Here is a 23,340-nt window from a genome sequence, read left to right as displayed (position 1 = left end):
AAACGTAGGCTCATAGATCTATTTCCCCATCCTCATATAAATATATTTGCATATGTACATGTCTTTTTCTAGACCTCTATAAATGCCCTTTTCCTCCCAGCTCTTTCCTCTATTTCCCTTGGTTCTCCTCCTGTCCCACTATCATGCTCAGTCTCCATCAGGATTTCAGCACTTCCTCTTTGTTACGATTGTTGGCCTGTTTTGTATATCAGCTCTGAGATTATCAGCTTAGTCATAGTTGCATCTATCACAACATCTAGCACAGGAAACACCACGAATATATCTACAGTAAAAGAATCCACGAATATCTCTACAGTAAAAGTGAATGAAGCTTTGCTATGTTCCATATATTTTCATGTTAACAGAAGAGAGGTTATTGACTAGATGTGGTAAGTATGCATTTCAGGGTATTTGGATATAGGAATTTCATCGCATTTGACCATAGAGGCTACTTTTCTCAGTAATTACTCAGGCACTAGTCATTGATGCAGGAGCCCTGGTGGTGTAGAGTTTATACATTGGCCTGTGATCCTAAAGGTTGGCAGCTCCAGATGGGGTTTTACAAATCCATAAACAGCTACTGTCATGGAAACTCACATGGGGCAGTTATGCCTTGTCCTATAGGGGCACTATGAGTCAGTATTGACTTGATAGCAGTGGGTTTGGTTTTTTGAGTCATTGGTGTTGTGTATGGACCCCCTAAGCTCTTGCTGTCTTTGGTGTGCGAATCACCCCTGTCCAAGCGTGCCTCGATTGCTCTCTTCCACTGTGTTTTAGTTGATGTTAAGCATCGTTTTCAAATGTTAAGTGTCCAGCATGAGACACTTGATATCTCACCACACAGATGAAAAGCAGTGAGTTTGGGGAAACTTTCCACAGCAGATGATTCTGAAGACCCTTGAGCCTTGAACATGTGTGTACTCTGACCTCCCATGTCACCTTGCAGAGTCAGGTTACTTATTTTCTCACTTCTTTGTAATTTTCAGGGGGAAAAAAACAACTATCCAGCATGGGAATGAGTAGCTTGAAATTGCTGAAATACATCCTGTTTTCCTTCAACTTATTCTTTTGGGTAAGTGCACCTCTTCTGAGAATGGCTGAGCTCACCATTCCCCAACTTAGCTCTACCCCTCTCTACTGAGCAGCCTGGTATGAAGTGGAACGCATGTTTGGGTCACAGGTAGCATATCCAGCTAAGGAGCAAAATCGTAATAATTTCTTGCCCACATCCTGTCTTGCTACAGTATAACTGCAAAATTTAAAGACACCAGAGTCATTATTAAAGAGGGAGCCATTCCTCTCCTGTGACTTTTGGCTGATATCATTCACTCTTACAGTGGGAAACCTGAAACTCCACAGTTTGTATCTAACTATGCCTTAAAAATTTTTTATGGAAATCACTCTTCCTAATGGGGTTCTTATTCAGCAACTAAATTTATTCAGCAACTAATGTGTCATATTCAGCAACTAAATTTCAGACACAGGGTTGATTTCTACTCACTTGTCTATGAGAAGATTCTCATAAGTTTAGATTCTCTTGTGGACTGTCTAACAAGATGAACTACTGAAGGAGGGTAGCCCCGCTACATGGTCATAATTTCCAAAGGGAAGGGCGTGCGAGCAGTTGAGGAAGCCAGGAGTAGGAAATCTGAAGCCTAAAGGTAGACCTGCAAGTGAAGATACTGTGTGATTCAGAACACTGAGGCGTCCCTGGTATTTGGAAATGAGTGGGACCCCATAGAAAGAAAACGGCATTGCCTCCGTAGGAGCATAGGAAGCTGAATAAGTAGGTTGTTCATGGAAGTCTAAATGATGTCAAAGGATAAAAGGATTTAAAGCAAGTGAAAAAAAAGAAAAGATATTAAAAACAATAACAATCGCTTTCCTCAGAATGTTGTGGAATTCTTCTTTTCAGTTCTGTGGCTGCTGCATTTTGGGATTTGGGATCTACTTCCTGGTTCACAACAAATTCGGGGTGCTCTTCTGGAACCACCCTTTCCTCACGCTGGGCAATGTGCTCATCATCGTGGGCTCCATCATCGTGGTGGTTGCCTTCATGGGCTGCATGGGCTCCATCAAGGAAAACAAGTGCCTGCTTATGTCGGTGAGTCTGTACTGGCAAATGTGGTTTCTGACTTGGAGAACAGTGCTGTCCTAAGTCCCACATACACAAGGGTAGCTTACCTATAGGCCCGGGGAAATGATAAGAACATAAGATTGCTATCTCAGGCACCCAAGTTGGTGCAGATCAACAGTAATTTTATTTCTGACTGGAACCACAGGGGTAAGTGGGAAAATATTACTATCCTTTTCAGTATCCCTCTTACACTATTGATGATGACCCTTGCTATTCTTATCATTTCTTTTTGTGACATTTTATTTCTTCTCCATGTCTGGCTGAGATTGGGTCCTCCAGGTGACCTAAGTCCGCCTTCCAATTCGTTCTTATTTTCAGGAGCTGACTCAAAGTCAGTAACTCCGGTGGAAAATCTGTAGACTTTCTTTGCTGAGCGCTGTGGACCTACAGACAGGCCAAAGGACACTCCCATAACCTATAGCAATACGTTACTCATTTCTCCAGTGAGTCCAAAGCAAAGCTGCCACTTTATTTGTAGTTGTGAGTTCCCACTTTGACTCTTTCTTAATCATTTTTCAAAAATTTTCTTTCCCATGAGGCAACTGTCAAACTGGAGATGAGGGAGAATAAGAAAAACGTATTTTCTCACAAGTTTTAGACTCATGGTAAAAGGTAGGAGATAAAAGAAAAAGAGGACGGGTTTGAAGTAGTTAAAACCAGTCGGGATAAAAGAGGTGATGGAGAGTGAATATGTGAAAATGCGTTTTCTGTTATATATTATTATCACAAAAGGGGGGAAACACCCAAAGTTGAGGACAAATATGAATCAGACCATGATTCGAGATCTCAGGCCCATCTGAGTAAAGATTTTCTCAGCCTCTACCAGCACCTGCCCCATGATAACCCCCAGTCTCTTAGAAAGGACCCAGCCCCAAGCTCTAAAGGCTCATGGTTCAGGTTTCTGACCTTTTGCTTGCCTATTTCCATAGGCTTACACCAAAACTTCTTCACTGTTTTTATTCGATAGATGGTGTTAGATATGTCTTGCGTGCCTGATGCTCTGTTAGACACAATAAACCAAAATCTCACTGCCTTCAAGTTGATTCCTATCCATAGTGACCCTATAAAACTGCTTCTTGGACTTCTGAAACTGTGACTATGGACGTAGAAATCCTCATCTTTCTCTTGCAGAACAGCTGGTGGTTTCAAACTGCTGACCTCATGGCTAGTAGCCCCAAACAAATGCCACCATCTATTTTGCTTGTATTAGGTACAATCGATAGGATCTGACTGTTAGAGGCTTGGTTTCAAGTTCTAAGGGAGGGGAAAGATCTCAGAAAACCAGCCAAGATTTACAAGGGCCTGAGCAGGCAGGATCAGAACCCCGTGCCCGAGTGGCTCCCAGGCGAGCCTGGGCCCGTGATGTGAGCGTGTCTCTGTTTCACCACAGTTCTTCGGCTTGCTGCTGATCATACTCCTTGCGGAGGTGACCCTGTCTATTCTGCTCTTCATGTATGAAAAGAAGGTATGTACACAGAGCACACCTAATTGTGCCATTGCTCAGAGGGAGGGGGACTGGATGCGAGAGGAGGAAAAATCACAAAATAAGTCCTAGAATAGAGGAGGAACGTATGAAGAAGTATAGAGATGAACTGTAATGTGGAGGGGGAAACACTTATCAAGGAATTGTACTTGAGTAGTGCCTTGAAGCATGACTGGAAGAAGGAGTGACGACCAATTTAGCATTCTGTAACCACTGATATTTCTACCTGCTTGGCAGAGAAAATGTCATTCTCAGTGCTTCAAGAGTGCCCAGGTGTGGTTTTGTTTTTTTAATCATTTTATTGGGGACCCTTACATCTCTTATCACAATTCATCTATCCAATGTGTCAAGCACATTTGTACATTTGTTGCCATCATTTTCAAAACATTTTCTTTCTACTTGAGCCCTTGGTATCAATTTCTCATTTTCCCCCTCCCTTCCCCACCTTCCTTCCTCATGAACTCTTGATAAAATTTTTTGTGTGTATCTTACACTGACCGATGTCTCACTTCACCCACTTTTCTGTTGTCCATCCCTCTAGGAGGGGGTTATATATAGATCATTGTGGTCGGTTCCCCCTTTCTCCCCTATCTTCCCCTTACCCTCCTGGTATGGCTACTCTCATTATTGGTCCTGGGGGTTTTATCTGTCCTGGATTCCCTGTGCTTCCAGCCCTTATCTGTACCTGTGTACATGCTCTGGTCTAGCCATATTTGTAAGGTAGAATTGGGGTCATGATAGTGGGGTGGGAGGAAGCATTAAAGAACTAGAGGAAAGTTGTATGTTTCATCGGTGCTATACTGCACCGACTGGCTCACCTTCTCCCCGTGACCCTTCTGTAAGGGGATGTCCAATTGCCTACAGATGCGCTTTGGATCTTCACTCCACACTCCCCCTCATTCACAATGATGTGGTTTTTGTTCTGGGTGTTTGATGCCTGATACCTGATCCTATGGACACGTCATGATCACACAGGCTGGTGTGCTTTTTCCATGTGGGAGTGCCCATGTTTTGAGGGCCTCCTTTTCTCCTGTTATGGAAAGGGTACTTCATTCTCCAATGCCATTTCACCCCCAGTTCATCTCTCCATGTATGCACTCAATCTCCCCACTTCCTTAGCTCTAGGGGATAATTTGGAAAGGAATGATTTGAACCAGTAGTCTATGATAAACTTAACATTTGAGTCCTAAAAATTACTTATTCCTTGAACGCATCTCTTTTTTACAATGTCTCCACTGTTGGCATGCACCTGCTCAGCTGAGTGAGTATGTGTCTGAGGGCCTGAGTTACAGCATCAAGAACTACCACCAGTCCAACAGCACCAAGGCCGCCTGGGATTCTCTCCAGTCATTTGTGAGTATAGGTAACATCCTCCTGAATTTAGTCCTTCTTTTCTTGAAAGTTTCAGAATCTAAGATCCGTATCCCTGAAGTCCAAATAACGCCATATCATTACAAACAGTAGAGCACAGGAATCAATCGGATACAAAATTTTCCATTCTCTGTCTTTCGCCCTCCATCAAATTTTAAGCCCCATTAGAATTTAAAGGACTCCTGATGGAACCATGAGCTAAGTGTTGGACTGCTAACCACGAGGTCGGCAGTTCAAATGTACCAGCTGCTCTACAGGAGAATAGTGATACTATCTGCTCCTGTACACTGGATTCATTTATATTTTTACAAAATTCTACTGTAGTCAGGAATTGTATTATATAATAATGCTGAAACCCTATTGAATCCCTGAGTGACCCCAACCAGGTATGTTCCTCTTGCCCACTCCACACTCACCGACATGCACGTTTACCGGCCTTGTTAGTGATTGGTGATGGAGGAGAACGATGGAGAGGATGGAGCTAGCCTGACATTGACCGACCCACTCTGTGTCTCACATATTAGCACTGTGGCCACTTGAGACCATGCCCATGGCCCTACGTGCTTTTTTACTAGGGATTAGGAGAAATAGCACAGGGATTAGAGTTCAGAAACTAAAATGAAGCAACTTTGAGCAAGTCAATCTCTCTCGATCACCAATTCCTTTTTTCCCCTCTCATAATAACAAGTATCTAAAGTTTTTTATTATGGGATTTTCAAGCATATACAAACAATTTTAAATATCAAAATGATCTCTATGTACAAATCACTGTTTAGACATTCACAGTAGTGAAGTGGTTCAGCACTTGGTTGTTAACCACAAGGCCGGCAGTTGGAACTCACAGCTGCTCCGTGGGAGGAGGACGAGTCAGACTGCTTAAGGTGACGGCCAAGGAGACCCTCGGGCGCCGTTCTCCTGTCTTGTAAGGTCCCAATTGTCAAAATGGACTATTTCTTTATCACACTTAATATGCACAATTATTCCCTAACATCAACTAACTAATTATCTATAATCCAACTTCCCTCATCTCCTGAAAATATTTTCACTTGACTTTTTCCAATCAAGACCCAAACAAGGTTCACCGGTTACGTTTGGAGGTTATGTCTTTTCATTGTCTTAGTCTCTCATCACTTTCGTCTCTGCTCATGCTATTTATTCATGGAAAGAAATTAGGTGACCTGTGCTATAACATTTCCCTTTAGCTGGCTAGTTACTTCCTCAGGATATTATGGTGTCATGGGGATTGATCTCCCATTAACCCAGTAAATCTAGAAGAGTGATGCAGGCTCAGTTTTTCTCCAAGCCTGCCACATAAGTGATGTTTCCTACTGCGTCCATGAGCAACCACGTAAGGTATCTGATGTTCTTGCTTTTAACAATTTTAAGATTGCTCAGTGGGTTGAGGTGTGGTCAGCTGGCTCTCCCCACTGTAAAGTCCCTTGGGTGCCCATTTCCTGACGTGTAAAATGGAAACATAAATTCAGCATGCACTCTGTGCTTCACAGGGTTCGTCATGAGAATGAAACGGCACACGTGCGCCCCTAGTGGTCGGGGCACGTCTGGATTTTCTCATTTAGAGTGGAATCTGAAGGGACCATCTTTCTGCTCAAAGCCCTGGGTTTTCTTTCTGCTAGCTTTCTAACAATCCTGTCTTTGGGTTTGGCTTTCAGCTACAGTGTTGTGGTGTAAATGGCACTAGTGACTGGACCGGCAGCGTACCAGAATCTTGCCCCTCAGATCCACAAACGAAGGTAATGCCCCTCCCCTGGCATCTTATTAGTCTCTTGGATGAAACATTTAGAAATGTCGATCATGCAGACCCTAGACCTCCCATATAGAAACAGTGAACTTTGAATCAAAGAAAGACAAGATAGAAAACTTCAATGTAATCTAGAAACACTGTGAAAAATCTTGTTACCCTCAAATATTATTACATTGTAGTAAGAAAGTTTGGGTGAAAATGGTGACATTTTCTTGAGCAAGAGGGAAGTCTCATGGGTGAAAGTGAAATTTGTTGGGTTGAAGAACAGGTTCTACCACTACTCGATTTTTGGCTTTTCTCTGAAGAGGACAGGGTCTTGCCTCTTCGTGAAATCGATCATAACTTCCAAGTGAAGACGGAAAGAGATGAGACAGCTGCCCTGTTAGTTTGGATTTCCATAACAGACTCGGGGACAAATTATCTTTCACCTACAGCCAATCCTTAAGGTTCTTTGCCTACCCTATACCACCTTATCTGGGATTGTTTGGAAGTCTCCAGAATTTTTTACATCTGTAGCAGAGGATTAAGGCACCCACCATCTAGCCCTCTAGCTTGGTAGGTTTACCATGGGCTTACTTGGCTATTTGAACCAGAAGCCGAAATGTCAATCAATCCTAGTCCATAATTCTCATGGTCAGCACTGAGTGTTCAAAGAACAGAAGACCTGCTGATATGCTTCTTGAGAGCCAATTTAACTCAGTGGAGAACAATTTAAAATGTGTGCATTATTGCACCACTCTAGTGATAGCAATACCAAAACAATGATCTTGTTTGATATGCTTTACATTATACCTTGATATGCTTTACATTCTCCATCCATTCAATAAGATAAAATACAATTGGCCTAAATTTCTTGATGTTCCAAAACACTCACTGCCACCGAGTCAATTCCAGCTCAGAATGACCCTACAGAACAAACTAAAAGCCCCTGTGGGTTTCTGAGATTGTAACCTTTTTTAAAAAAAAAATTTACTGGGGGCTCTTACAGCTCTTATAACAATCCATACACCAATTGTATCAAGCACATGTGTACATTTGTTGCCATCATCGTTTCCAAAACATTTTCTTTCTACTTGAGCCCTTGGTATCAACTCCTTCCGCCCCCCCCCCCCCCAAGAATCCTTGATAATTTATAAATTATTTTTATTTTCATATTTTACACCATCCACTGTCTCCCTTCTCCCACGTTTTTGTTGTTCATCACCCTGGGGTGTGGGGGGAGGTGTCATGGTTATACATCAATCGTTGTGATCAGTTCCCCTTTCTCCCCCGTCTCCTCCCACCTGCCCCTTATCCTCATGGTATTGCTACTCTCATTATTGGTCCTGACGGGTTTATCTGTCCTGGATACTGTATGTTGAGAACTCTTATCTGTACAGTGTATATGCTCCAGTCTAGTCGGATTTGTAAGGTAGAACTGGGGTCATGATAGTGGGCGGGGTGGGAGTGGTGAGGAAGCATTAAAGGACTAGAGGAATGTGTGTTTCATCGGTGCCACACTGCATCCTGGCTGGGTCATCCCTTCCTTAATGACCCTTCTGTGAGGGGATGTGCAGTTGTCCACAGATGGGCTTTGGGTCTCCATTCTGATCCCCCTTGTTCACACAGATATGATTGTCTGGGTCTTCTGGTGCCTGATGCCTGGTCCCTGATCCTGTCAACACCTGTCAACACACAGGCTGGGGTGCTTCGTCCATGTGGACTCTGTTGCTTCCCTGCTAGATGGCTGCTTGTTTAACTTCAAGCCTTTAAGATCCCAGATGCTATACCTTGTAATAACCAGGCACCATCAGCTTTCTTCACCACATTAGCTTATGCACCCATTTTGTTTTCAGCGATCGTGTCAGGAAGATGAGCATCACAGAATGCCAGGTTATTAGAACAAAGTGTTCTTGCATTGAGGGAGGTCTTGAGTAGAAGCCCAATGTCTGAGACTGTAACTTTTGATGGGAATAGAAAACTTCATCTTTCTTCCATGTAGCAGCTACTGGTGGTTCTGAACTGCTGACCTTTGGTTTAGCAGTTCAACATGTAAGCATTACTGCAAAAGGCTCCCTAAACCTCCTGATAGGTTGGATAATCATAGTAGTATCATTTTTAATCTGTAATTTTTTTCCTAGGGTTGCTATATGCAAGTAAAACTGTGGTTTCACTCCAATTTCCTGTATATTGGAATCATCATTATCTGCGTATGTATGGTCCAGGTAAGAGCTTAGACACAGGAGTTTTGTGGATGTAGTTTTAAAGTAGTGCCAAGCATGCAGTATGTGCTCAGTAACTGTTTGCTATTCTTTTTAGTATAGGAGTTCCATCCAGTCAAGCAGCAAATGATATTATTACACTTTGATTTACAGAAACTTTTCACAAGAAGATACATCTACTCAATATAGCCCTCAGAGATCTAAGGACTTCGTAGTCAAACTAAAAGTCCCCAAACAGGGCCCCACTCTGGCTTTTCACTCAGCTGGCCTGGAAAGAGCCTATGATCAATTAAACACTCCACTTGAAAAGAGTGACCTTGCATGCTATGTACACAGTGATAATGAAAATGATAATCAGTCTGTTTCATTTGGCAAGTCTGGATCAATTAGGGGAAGTCTTATGTCCTTTTAAAATATGTGATGTTTTGATCATTTTTTTTCTACCTATGTAGAGCACGGGTTAGCTAAATTTTAATTAGGAAGTTCAGAGATAGTTTTTACTCTCTGTCCATCCTCAAGCACAAAAAGAGAAATTCCGAAAGAGCAGTTGAAGTAATAGAGGGAAGGAGGGTCACCGTATGATAGAGAGTTTCTTCCTCCCTAGAGCCAATTCCAGGGATTGTGAAAAGCTATCTCCTTCTAGACAAACCTCACATTTTCCCAATTCTCTTCGCAGGTGTTGGGGATGGCCTTTGCGCTGACCTTGAACTGCCAGATCGATAAAACCAGCCAGATCCTAGGGCTGTGACCTGCAACTACCCTGTGTTGCAGAAACTTGAATCTCTGGAAATGCAAATCCATTTGCAGCATGAAGCCCTCCGTGATCATCTCCTGGAATAGGATTTTTGTGCTCATCGCATCTAACCCCAGTTCGGTCCCGGTCTCATTAAACCAGAAATGAGGGTATTCTTGGTCAGGCATTCCCTTCTTGAGCAGCAAGCCAATCAGATATCAGCTTTCACAGCAGCACCCATACTGCTCACGGGGCGACACTCATGCCAGAGGGTTGTTGGGATACAAACAACTCATTGATCACTGCCATCACCCTGCTTGCTTTTGAGTGGGACCCTGGACTAGAAGAGTAACAGCATATCCTTTCCCCCAAAGGGGAAGCTTTCCTTTAGATGTGCTGTGTTTTTATTTTTATTAATCATCTTATTGGGGAGTTCTTACCAATCTTGTAACACTCCACGACTCAATTGTAGTAAGCACGCTTGTACATATATTGCTATCAACATTTCCAAAACATTTCTATTTGAGCCTTTGGTATCAGCTCCTATTTTTCCCACCCTTCCCCCACCCTAGATTTTCTTATTAAAGGATTTTGCTGACTTAGTCTTAGTCTTTCCTTAAAAAAGACAATCCAGTGATTCATATTTTGACTTCAATCAACCTCTTAGCCTTTGGTTTATGTAGTCTTTGAGGAGCTCAGCAGCACCCGTACCACTGATAGGTTAGTTGATAATCCCATTCAGAACAATTCTGATGTTATTTCTATATCAAATAAGGTTTTGTAAATGTATGAGTACTATTTTTAACTCTTTAATAAATAAAATACTTAATGATCTCAATCATAAATTATCCTTCTTATTTCTCACTCTTGTCTTGCATGAATCAGCCAAATGACCCAGTCTTTTCTTTAAACATTTTATTGGGGGCTCTTACAGCTGTTATCACATTCTATACATATATCCATTATGTTAAGCACATTTGTACCTATGTTACCATCATCACTTCAAGCCTTTAAGACCCCAACTGCTATATAATTTAATCGCTGGGCATCATTAGATTTTTCACCACATTTGCTTATGCACCCATTTTGTCTTCAGCGATCGTGTTGGGAAAGTGAGTATCACAGAATGCCAGGTTGTTAGAACAAAGTATTCTTGTGTTGAGGGAGTACTTGAGTAGAGGCCAAATGTCCATCCACTACCTTAATACTTAACATATAAATATATGTATATAGACCATTATCCCTGTCATTATATTTACATATACACGTGTCTATATTTGTACCTTTATAAATGGCATTTGATTTCTGGTTTCCTCTATTTCCTTATATTTTCCTCCTGTCCTCGTATCATATTTCAACTTCATTTGACTTTCAGTAATTCCTCTTGGCTACATTGCACTTGATCAAACCCCACCAGGCATTCTACATCCTCATCACCATCGATATTAGGTCCTTTGTTGTACTCTTGTCCCTGATTTTATTTGCTCCCCACTTCCTTCCCCCTACCTCCTCCTCTCCCATGTCCCCCCCCTCCACAAAAACTGTGGGTCTGTTGTTTTCTCCTTGGTATTTTAAGGAGAAAATGCAGGGAATTCCCAGAATTCTCAGGAGGCCATGCCCACACCAAAGCTTCATTGGCTATGATCTGATTGGCAGACTAGACTCCACCCCTTCACTCTTAATCCTCTCAAGTCCCACATTGACACCAGATTATGTAACTACCACAATGCCTTATTTACCATCATGGTAACCCACACAACCCTGTAATTTATCACAGCAATTGCATTGCAGCAATAGGCATATGCTCATGGAATTCACTCACCTTACCATGTTACCACCATCCTGAAACAGTTGGGTTGATAGAACAATGGAATAGTTATCTAAAGACACAGAGTGCCAGCTAGGTGGCAATACTTTGCAGTGTTGATGAAAGGTTCTTGAGGAAACTGTATATGCTCTAAATCAGTGGCTAATGTATGATGCTATATCTTCAAAAGGCAGAATTCACAGCCCCAGGAATCAATTAGTAGATGAGAATGGCACTACTCTATATTATCTCTAGTGATCCACCCACAAATTTCTGTTTCTTGTGCCTGTTACCTTATGCTTTCAGTGTCTGGAAGTCTTTGTTACAAATGGAAAAATGCTCCCACTGGGAAATAGCACCAGATTCTATTGAACTGAAAGTTAAGAATGTCACTAGGGGGGAAAAATGCCACTAGAACAAGTTGGGCTGTTCATGCCTCTGGATCAACAAGTGAAGAAGGGGAAATCAGAATGATATTACATAATGGAAGTAGAGAAGAGTCCTGTAGGAATGTAAGAGATCCTTAAAGACATCTTTTAGTAATACCATGCCCTGTGATGAAAACCAATGGAAAACTACAGCAACACAACACTGACATGACTACTAATGGCACAGGCCCTCCAGGAAGAAATGTTTGAGTCACCTTACTGTGAACAAAACTACACCCAGATGAGGCATTTGCTGAGGTTAAACAGAATATGAATGGGTAATAGAAGAAGGTATTTCCAATACTATGATGGTGGGATCACTTGCATAAATGAAGACTCTAATTGTACGTAATAAGCATTTCTTCCTTGTATATGGTATCAAATATTTTTTGTTTTCTTATAAAATATGAAATGGATGGGGCTAATGTATAATACATTTTCCATTATATGCACGTGAGTGTGTATCATGTTTGAAAATATGGTCATTTTTATTTAGAGATTGTGGTTTAAGGAGATGTGTTCAGGTGTCAAGTTGACAAAAGGTAGACAGTGATGGATAAAGTTGTAAGACAATTTGGTTGGCAGTAATTCTCAGTCACTTGGCAATTATAATTTGGCAGTTATATAATGATACAGTCTTCTTCCATTTTGTGATCTGATAATAATATTTTCACTTCCATGATAAAATTGGATATAAAGTAATCATCCCTGTGATGAAATATGCTATGAGAAGTCAATCAGTTGAAACAAAGCTGCCTCAGGGTTTGGCCAGCACCCGATATATATATATATATACACACACACACATATATACACATACACATACACACACACACACACATATATACACATACACATACACACACACACACACACACACATATATATATATATATATATATATATATATATATATATAAACATATAAGCATTATGGGAAAGCTCTCTGGAAATTTTCTGAATTTCTTCCTTGGAGGCAGGAGAGACTCTCTCTCTGCTTACTTCCTGTGAGACATCCCTGAGGAGAAACCACGTGGACCTACCCTGATGCAGCCATGGGACTGAAGGAGCGACATGGAGACCCCTGCCAGCACTTAGATGCTTCTACTGCCACTGACTTTGCACCCACTGGACTGTGATCTTCCTGCATTCAGTGTCATTGCATGTGTTTTGTGAGTCTGAAGAGGACTTCATAGATTGGTATCAGACACATGGGCTAATATTGGACTTATGGACTTGATCTGGACTGGACTGGGATATTTTCTTAAGATTCAACTGCTCTTGTATATACACCTTTCTTATACACATATGAGTCTCCCTGGATTTGTTTCTCTAGTCTACCTAGACTAACACAGGCAGTTTTGGCAGAGCATTGCTAAATGGAAATACTAATCATATATCCAGAGTAAGGATATATTCCAGTAAGAAAAAATACTGACCTTTCCTTGGTGAAAGTGATCCAATGTAATCAACTTACCCCCAGGTTTCTGGCTGAGTTGTTCCATCTTGACGACTCAGTGTCTATCTCTTCTACTGGTAGATTGGACAGTTGACAGTTCAGCAGTGACTGTAGTCAATTGGCCTTGATGAGTGGAAGTCCATGTTGTTCAGCTCATGCGTAATATCTCCGTCTCTGTCACCAGGTCTACTTTGTCTAGGCACCCATTGGAACATTGCAAGAGTCACTGGGGGAAAAGGATGACTTGTTTTCACAGAACGTGCCATCCCACCCAACGGATTGTTAAAATCTCCTTCTGCAGAGGTAACCCTTTGCTAATCATTCATATGAGACACAAATACCTTCACTCCTTTGGTCCATTAATAAAAGTCTATCCACATACCTCTTCTTCACTCCCTCTTGTCAATTTTCCAATCATATTCCAAGTCCCTGCCTATTCATCTAGTCAAACCACTGGCCACAGCCCATGAGTCAGTATACAATCACATATCTGGCTAATTATTCCTTCCAAGCAACTTGAATAAGCATATATACTCAAATTTCTGATCACTAGGAATAGCTCTCTTTGCCACTGTCCTTCAGGGAGTTACCAGAAAGCGATTGCATTCGAGTTTTGAGTCACGAACGCCTATCATGCAGAACCATCTGTAAACAGGGCCCGAGTTTTTTCTTCCTCAATCAACTGAACCTAAGGAACTCCCCAAAAGGCCATAGGTATGATTGAGAGGGAAGGTAATGTATCAGAAATGAAGACTCTGGAAATTTGGGGCAATTCATCATGTAACCTAATTGAACATTCCAGTCCTGCTCAAGCCTGCTCTTGTTCGTGGCACATTTGTTTAATGATGGGGTACTACTATGCAAACCCAACTTTATGGCTTTGTGGGCCAGATAACGTGTAGTTCGTGGTAGGCAGCTCAGGCCATATGGATCCCGGTGGCTTCTAATTAAGTTTCTAATAAGGTCCAGTAATAAGCCAGCAGCTGTTTCCTAACCAAAAGCAGGGAGGGGAGGATTGTAGGGCTTTGCTCCTGTGCTATGAATCATCAATAATGTCTTTACAAAGGCTATAAGCAGCACCTCTATCTGTCACTGCAACTGCCCCTTCAAGTACAATTGGATAAGTTGAATTATATGGCCCAAGTAGCAGACCGGTTTGCATACAACCTGAACCTGTCGTAGACCCTTCTCCTGTTCCAGACACTATTCAAGACTAGCAGCTTTGTGTTTGCTTTCTATTTGCTTTCAAATAGACTGAAGCAGTATACCCACATACATGACATGTTGCCTCCAAAATCCAAAGAGGTGTTGTATCTCCTTTTCAGTCGTGAAATGAAATAAAGTATGTTCACTTTAGAAGGAATATCTTGACATGCTCCACACAACTGGACCCCTAACATTTTCACTGAATTGTAAGGCACCTGAATTTTTTAGCAGAGGAATTTCCCATTCTCTAGCACACAAGTGTCTTACCAATATCTGTAGAACCATGGATAGTTCTTTCTTATACAATCCAATCAGCATAATGTCATCAATGTAATGGCCAATGTGATATCTTGTGGAAGGGACAGATGATCAAGGTCTGGGAAATAAACTATTACGAACAGCTGGAGAGTTGATATACGTCTAATGTAGGACAGTGCAGATATATTGCTGGTCTTGTCTACTGAAGGAAGATTGTATCTAGTGATCTTTTAAAATTGGAATTGAGAAAGAGGTATTGGCTAGATTAAAAGCTATATAACAGGTATCAGAGAAATTAATTTGCTTAAAAAATGAAAACACATCTGAAATGGCAGGATCAGTTGGAGTCACCACCTGGTTTCCTGCATGATAATTCACTGTCATTCTGTAAGAGCCGTCTATTTTTTGCACAGGTTAAAATGTGGTGGTGGTGGTGGTGGTGCCATTTAATCAGCTCTGACCCACAGCGACTGTGTTAGTCCGGGTAGACTAGAGAGACAAATTCATAGATACTCACATGTGTATAAGAAAGAGCTTTATATATAAAAGCAATTGAACATTGAGAAAACATCCCAGCCCAGTCCAGATCAAGTGCATAAGTCCAATATTAGTCCATATGTCTGATACTGATCTATAAAGTCCTCATCAGACTCATGAAACCTATGCAATGATGCCAAATGCAGGAGGATCAAAGGCCAGTGGGTGGAAAGTCTTGTGGATCCAGTGGTGGTGTAAGCATCTCAGCACTGACAGGGCTCCCCACATGGCTTCTCCAGGTCCAGGGTTCTGGCTGCATCAGGGTAGATCCATGTGGCTTCTCCTCAGGGATGTCTCATAGAGAGTGAGCCAAGAGAGAGAGCCTCCTACCTCCTAGGAGGAAATGCAGACATTCCCAGAATCCTCAGGAGAAGGCCATGCCCACCCAGAGGTCTCATTGGCTATATCTTGATTAACAGGCTAGACTCCACCCCTACACTTTAATCCTCAAATTGACACCAGATTTTATAACTACCACAGAGACCCTATGTCCAGCAGAATGAAACACTGCACCGTCCTGTGCCACCCTCACAATTGTTCCTATTTCTTGGGCCCATTGATGCAGCCATTGGGTCAATCCATCTCATTGTGGGACTTCCTCTTTTCCACCGTCCCTCCATTTTGCAAACATGATGTCCTCCAGGGACTGGTCTCTCCTGACAAGATGTCCAAAGTGTGTTAGATGAAGTCTTGCCATCCTTGCCTCTAAGGAGTACTCTGGCCTTACTTCTTCCAAGACATATTTGTCCTTCTAGCAGTCCACCGCACTTTCAATATTCTTCTCCAGCACCACAATTTAAATGCATTGATTCTTCTATCGTCTTCCTTATTCAGTGTCCAATTTTCACTTGCAGATGATGCAACGAAGAATACCATGGCTTGGCTCAGGCATACCTTAGTTCTCAAAGTAACATCCTTGTTCTTCAATACTCTAAAGAGGTCATGTGAAGCAGATTTATCTAAAGCAATACATCTTTTGATCTCTTGACTATTGCTTCCATAAGCATTGATTGTGGATCTAAGACAAAATTTTTGGCTACTTTATCCTTCTCTCCACTTATCATGATCTTACCTATTGGTCCAGTTGGGACAATTCGGGTCTTCTTTACATTGAGTTGTAATTCATACCAAAGGCTATAATCCTTGATACTCATCAGCAAGTGTTTCAATTCCTTCTCACTTAAAGCAAGCAAGATAGTGTCATAAGCATACTGCCAGTTGTTGATAAGCCTTTCAAGGGCTCATGAGGGAGGGGGGAGCGGGGAGGGAGGGGAAAAATGAGGACCTAATGCCGGGGGCTTAAGTGGAGAGGAAATGTTTTGAGAATGATAAGGGCAATGAATGTACAAATGTGCTTTACACAATTGATGTATGTATGGATTGTGATAAGAGTTGTATGAGCCCCTAATAAAATGATTAGAAAAAAAAAAACGAAAAAAACCCCATGGCACTTTAATGTGGAGATTGGTCAACTCTGTCATTCTATTTGGTATAAAATGAGTTATTTCAGAAACAGGTAGGGCAATATCAATATCATCAAGAAAGAGGCATCAGGAGTGGAGCACCCCGTGTGGACCTCAAGAAAGCTGCAGGCGAATCTCCTCAATTCAGGAGACGGAAGTGTGACATCTGAGATGCAGAATGGCAGCAGCAGCAGCAGCAGCAGCAGCACCATGAGCCAGAGCATAAGACAGCGCCTGGGAGTGGGGGAAGCTGAGCGTCTCTAGACGAAGTCTTATGGTAGAGGGGAGTGCTCTTTGGGCATTTATCTTCTGCTTGAACTTTAACCACATATGAGCCATTGATGGTATGTTCCACAGTCTGCCTGGACGTCTCCTCCATATTTTCGTAATGATGTCTTTGATGTGATTCCTAAGTATTCTATCTGGTGAGGTCCATGTATACGCTGCTATTAATGCTGTTGAATAAAGGTATTTGTGATTAAAAAAAAACTCTTTGTGCCTACTCAAAAGAAAATAATAATGTGTTTACAATCTGACTCTACTAGGTATGCTGATTTCTTCTGCCTGTTGTCATTGATATAATGTGATAGAAATGGTCATTGGGAAATATGAAAATAGAGAGTTTGTAAACCCACCACCTTTAGCCATTAAATTGGATCTTTACATGGGTATAGGAATTGCCTGCAAAGAAGGTTCTGAAAAGATCAGAGCCATCCCGTGCCTTGAGTGCTCAGTAATTTTCATTTGAAAAGACTTGCCGAGAGAGCTATTGACTGGAGAAAGAAAAAGGAGCACTTTGGCATTTTGAAGTTTGAACTAGTGGTTTGCTCCTGAAACTGGAAAAAAAATTGGACCCATGAAGAAACTCTCTTCTCTAGGGCTGAAAGTTAAAGAGCCTGCAGGCAGCCTGAAAAGCCTGAATGGAAGTGGGAGAAAAACAGCAAGAGAGAGATGGGTTGAATCAGGCCACTGACATCTGCGGACTGGGGTCACAGGGACTAGAGGAAAGATGAGAGGGTTAGCTGGTCTGAAGTTTAAAGAGATGTATGGAACCTAAGCCTCTGGTATGACCTAGCCCAAGGGGACTAGGGTGGTTGAAAATTTTTGATGGGACCCATAGTCAAAAGAATGGCAGCCAATGGGCACCCTGACTAGGCTGACTGAGGAGGCCCATACTGAGTTGACCAGAACCAGACCAGATGAAGTTAAGATTTTTGAGCCTGTGAATTGGTGCATATTGCTGCTGGCTTTATGGATGGCCTGTCTTGATTTGACTTTGCTTATAGATGCAGATTCACAAGGTGCCAAATGTAATCAAGATTCTTCACATCAAAGAAAATGCTTGTCTCCTCAAAGCACTGGGTTGATGTAAGCAGGCAATATAGACATTGGATATCCAAAATGGGGGGTATAAAGACATGAAGAGGCTGGCTTACAAACTTTCATGGTGGGGGCATATTTTGATAGGATTAATGGTGTAGGTGGTCACATAACTGCAATTATTAGGTATAGAATATTTTTGTTTTGTTCACTTATACAGTATTATGTTTAAATGAGTCAGGCACATTTTGAGTTGTAGGCATTTTAGTTTTATCCTGTTAGACAAGAATATAATTTTACCATTCTCTGTTTTTAAAATTATGTATGACTAAAGAGTTCTGTAAAAGTGTCAGGATGACAAGAGGGGGTCTGTGGTAGTTACATAATTTTGTGTCAATTTGAATTTTAGAGGTGGAGTCTAGCCTGTCAATCATGGTGTCTCCTTGTGTGCATGCCCTCCTCATAAGGAGGGTTCTGGGAACCTCCCCCCGCCTCTGCCGTCACCTTTCTGCCATCATGCCACTCAGAGATCTGTGCACATCCTGGACATGCATCCACTACCACTGGATCCATAAGACTTTGCCCCCACCAGTTGGTGATGTTCCTGCATTATGCATCCTTGCATGTGACTTTGTGAGTCTGAAAGGTACTTATGGACTAGTATTGGACTTGTAGACTTGATTTGGACTGAGCTGGGATGTTATTTTGATATACAATTACTCCTTGATACAAAGCTCTCTCTTACATACAGATGAGTGTCCTTGGATTTGTTTCTCTAGTCAACCTAACACACGACCTAAAGTCTGCAATCGTGTCCCTTGTGACACATCCGCCACTAAATCTAGCTTTCATTTCTGGCAGCTCCGTTTTCTGTTGCTGTTGTTTTCATCTAACAAGAAGCTATAACTTTATTAAAGATAGAAACAGTACAGCTTTCAGACCAAACTGTAGTTCTTTTGAAACACCAAAAAAAAAAAAAAAAAAGGGCTTTGCTTTGAGATGGTTATATTGTTAATTCCATAATAGCATTTACAAGATAATTATTGTTGTTCTTCAGGGCTCAGATTGCCTTTGCTCTGGATATATTTGTTTGCCACATGGGCAATTCCGAATCCTTAATTTCCACACCTGTTTCATCAACCTGTTCCTCTTCCCTCTCCTCTTCTACAGTAGGAGTTTGGGTGTTTTACTGAATATTCTAGACAGCTTCATCTTGCCCTTTGCATTTCTCAGCAGCTGCTTGTTGTGCTTGCTGAGATAAATCTTCAATCTTGGCTTCCCCAAAAACTATGTAGGAATCCGAAGTGGGGTTCTTTTAGACATCTGGCTTTGTGATGACCAAGAAGATATTTTTTGATTTCTAATAGTGACTCTAGTAAACCCTGTAACTTGCCAAAAGCCCAGTTTGAACATAACCTTCCATGCCTTATTTTCACTCATACTCTTGTGTTGTGCTGACTGGTTCCCATCCGTTTCAGCTGCTGCCACCAGCTGAGCCTGTGGGGTTGTCTGCATGGAAGCCTGTGTTCCTCAAGCTGATTCATCACTGTCAGATTCATTTCCATATCCTGTCTCAGCCTGGGGCTGTGGTAAATCCTGCTCTGTAGCAGGGGCAATTTCTGTTGCTGGATATTTTGGACAGGGAATATGGAACCAAAATGGTGGCAGAAAATGAGCCCCTGATTCAGAAGGAAGCCTGGCATGGAGGGGGCTCGGGTAGCTCCTTGCTGATGCACTGATGCAACCACTTTATAATATATTCAGCAAAATGTTGCTTGCATGTGATATTGGACATTGTTCGATAATTTCCTACCTTAATAGACTTTTCTCTACATCGGGGATCCAATATGGGGAGTCTACAAATTCCTACAAGTTACTCTATTCCAATTACGCATTCTAGCACTGGGGAAAATATTATAGGATGGATTTGGGGACAAATGAACCAACTTTGATAAAGATCTTAGTGAAGACCCATGAATACTTGATCTTTAGACACCCATTGTAGGGGAGTACTTCCTCAAGAGGACCTGGCCTCCATTTATTAAAGGATCTGTGAGTACAAATTGACACAAATGTAAGAATTGATAATGCAGACATGATTTTGTATTCTGATGATTTAAGCTACACTTTCATTTACTTGACCTAGAATTCTTCTGCTCATACAGTTCAAGGAAAGATTTAGAAGATTCTCCATCCATTTAACTCCATGCATTATCAGTCAATTCCATTCATAAATTCATGAGACAGAATATTATGATTACTTATTTCACTACCCTGTCCATTATGGCAATCATGCCCACCTGATCCAATTGTTCCCTACCTCCTTTAAGTTTCAATAATCCAATTATGGTTTCTTAATTCAGATAGGCAGTTCCCACTGTCAAATTTGATTTACCATATATACTTGAACATAAGCCAAGGCACCTGATTTTACCACAGAAAACTGAGGGGCTTTTTCAACATAAAAAATGTGCTGACCCATTACATTTGACCAGAAAACACTCATAAAGGTCAACAAACAATCCTTGAACTATTTATAAACCCCTCTTGTTTTTTTGTTTCCTTTTGTTACTTTGTTTTGCTCTCTATTGTTTTTTGTGCATATTATTATCTCTGCAGGCCTATCTAGATAAGATAGGTGGGATAAACAATCTGGAGGAGAAAACAAAGGGACCAACGGTTGGGGGGCGGGGCAGTGCATGGGAGAGGGGGAGACAGGGGAAAGGAACAAACCCAGGGACAAGGGAACAACAAGGGATCTAAAATCGGTGGTGAGGAGGATGTAGAGGCTTGGTAGAGCCTGATCAAGGGCAATGTAACCGAGAGGAATTACTGAAACCCAAATGAAGGCTGAGCATGATAGTGGGACAAGAGGAAAGTAAAAGGAAATAGAGGAACGAACTAGGAGGCAAAGGGCATTTATAGAGGTCTAAATACAGGCATGTACATATGTAAATATATTTATATATGATGATGGGGAAATAGATCTATGTGCATACAATTATAGGTTTAGTATTAAGGTAACAGATGGGCATTGGGCCTCCACTCAAGTACTCCCTCAATGCAACAACACTTTGTTCTATTAAACTGGCATTCCATGATGCTCACCTTCCCAACACAATCACTGAAGATAAAGCATGTGCATAAGCAAATATGGTGAAGAAAACTGATGGTGCCTGGCCATCAAAAGATATAGTGTCTGGGGTTTTAAAAGTTTGAAGATAAACAGATGGCCATCTATCTGAGAAGCAACAAAGCCCACATGGAAGAAGCACATCAGCCTGTATGATCACGAGGTGTCGATAGGATCAGGTATCAGGCATCAAAGAACAAAAAAATCATATCATTGTGAATGAGAGGGGGTGTGGAGTGGAAACCCAAAGCCCATTTGTAGGCAACTGGACATCCCCTTACAAAAGGGTCTATGGGAGGAGACAAGCCAGTCAGGGTGCAGTATAGCACTGATGAAACATACAACTTTCCTCTAGTTCTTTAATGCTTCCTCACCCACTCACCTACCCCCACTATCATGACCCCAATTCTACTTTACAAATCCGGCTAGACCTAAGGATGTAAACTGGTACAGGTCAGCTGAAAACACAGGGAATCCAGGACAGATAAACCCCTCAGGACCAATAATAAGCAGCAGTGATACCAGAAGGGGAAGGGGAAGGGAAAAGGGGGGAAACGATCACAATGATCTGCATATAACCCTTTCCATGAGTGACGGACACCAGAAAAGTGGGTTAAGGGAGATATTGGACAGTGTAAGACATTAAAAAATTTTATAAACTATCAAGGGTGTGGGATGGAGGGGGAAAAATGAGGAGCTGATACCAAGGGCTCAAGTATAAAGAAAATTTTGAGAATGATGATGGCAACAAATGTACAAATGTGCTTGACACAATGTGTATATAGAGATGGATTATGATAGGAACTGTATGAACCCCTAATAAAATGATTTTTTAAATGTGCTGAAAAAACTTGGCTTATACTCGAGTATATATGGTACATAAAATATCAATCACAGAAGTCCTAACAGATCCTGGGGCTCCCTTCACAAATTTGTTCCTCATAATTTTAGTGAAAGCTGTGTGCTCTGAGCACTCAAGGGGTGATTTTCTTTGGTCCAACATGATAAATCTGCTTTAACATGATAGTTTTCCTAAGACTTTGGATACTTTCTTCACTAGTTTATCAAGGCAGGTCTGGTACTTCAACTTGATTTAGTGAAAGTCACAATGTAACCTATGCAAGTGAACCAACAAAATTAACTGTTTAATCCTTTCCTAACCTCTCAATCTCACTCATTAAATGCAGTCTGTGCTGAGTCAACCCAGACTCAAAACCAAACTCATTACCATTATGTTGACTCTGACTCTCAGTGACCGTATGGACCAGAGAACCACCCCTTTGGGCTCCTGAAGCTGTCCATCTTTCCAGGAGCAGAAGAGCTCATCTGTCTTCTGCAGAGTGGCTGGAAGGTTCAAATTGCTAACCCAATTTGAGTTGCCAGCTCAACATATCCATAAAATCAGATCGATCTATCATGTTCCTTGCTCCATACCCCAAATCCCTGCCATTCTTACGTATATTCTCCAGGTTTATGTTTCTATATATTAGAAAAACAAGTAGCTCTTTTGGAGTGAAATACCTCCTCCTGGGTCTCACTTTGTATCTCACATTTTGAAGCTAGCTGGGACTTAAATCTAGTTATAGGTCTAGAAGCAAAAAGGGTGGTATGAGTGGGTCCAGGAAATATTTGGCAATGCCACTACAGGCAATAGTCACACAAAAACTCATCAGGCACAGCTGGGTTCACTTCATCAGATTCTGTTGATAGGCATGATTCTTTAAAAAAAATCATTTTAGTGGAGGTTCATACAGCTCTTATCACAATCCATACATACATCCATGTCAAGCACATTTGTATATGTGTTGCCATCATCATTTTCAAAACATTTTCTTTCTACTTGAGCCCTTGGTCAGATCCTCGTTTTTTTCCCCTTCATGATCCCTTGATAATTTATAAATTATTATTTTTTTATGTCTTAACACTGACTGATGTCTCCCTTCACCCACTTTTCTGTTGTCTGCTCCCCTTGGAGGGGGTTAATATGTATATCATTCTGATCAATGCCCCTTTCCCCCCCCACCCCCACCTTCTCCTTCCCC

At 41.6% G+C, this 23,340-nt stretch overlaps 1 protein-coding gene and 1 pseudogene across 1 annotated transcript in view; one reads left to right on the top strand and one right to left on the bottom strand.

Annotated features, from left to right (window-relative positions):
* CD53 (CD53 molecule) overlaps positions 1–10,525 on the top strand; it is a 29,103-nt gene extending 18,578 nt beyond the window's left edge. Inside the window, exons 2-8 of the mRNA XM_004699196.2 lie at positions 987–1,072; positions 1,916–2,104; positions 3,528–3,602; positions 4,878–4,973; positions 6,662–6,742; positions 8,874–8,957; positions 9,631–10,525. Coding sequence (XP_004699253.1) covers positions 1,010–1,072; positions 1,916–2,104; positions 3,528–3,602; positions 4,878–4,973; positions 6,662–6,742; positions 8,874–8,957; positions 9,631–9,702 — 660 coding nt within the window. The 5' untranslated portion in view covers positions 987–1,009 and the 3' untranslated portion in view covers positions 9,703–10,525. The remainder of the gene's footprint in view (positions 1–986; positions 1,073–1,915; positions 2,105–3,527; positions 3,603–4,877; positions 4,974–6,661; positions 6,743–8,873; positions 8,958–9,630) is intronic.
* Positions 10,526–19,168: 8,643 nt separating this feature from the next.
* LOC101655003 lies at positions 19,169–22,748 on the bottom strand (annotated as a pseudogene).
* Positions 22,749–23,340: the final 592 nt, after the last annotated feature.

This window comes from Echinops telfairi, unplaced genomic scaffold (assembly GCF_000313985.2).
Source record: "Echinops telfairi isolate 266 unplaced genomic scaffold, ASM31398v2 ScPeMD7_443;HRSCAF=831, whole genome shotgun sequence".
Taxonomy (NCBI): Eukaryota; Metazoa; Chordata; class Mammalia; order Afrosoricida; family Tenrecidae; genus Echinops; species Echinops telfairi.
This window is presented reverse-complemented; position numbering and strand designations above follow the sequence as displayed.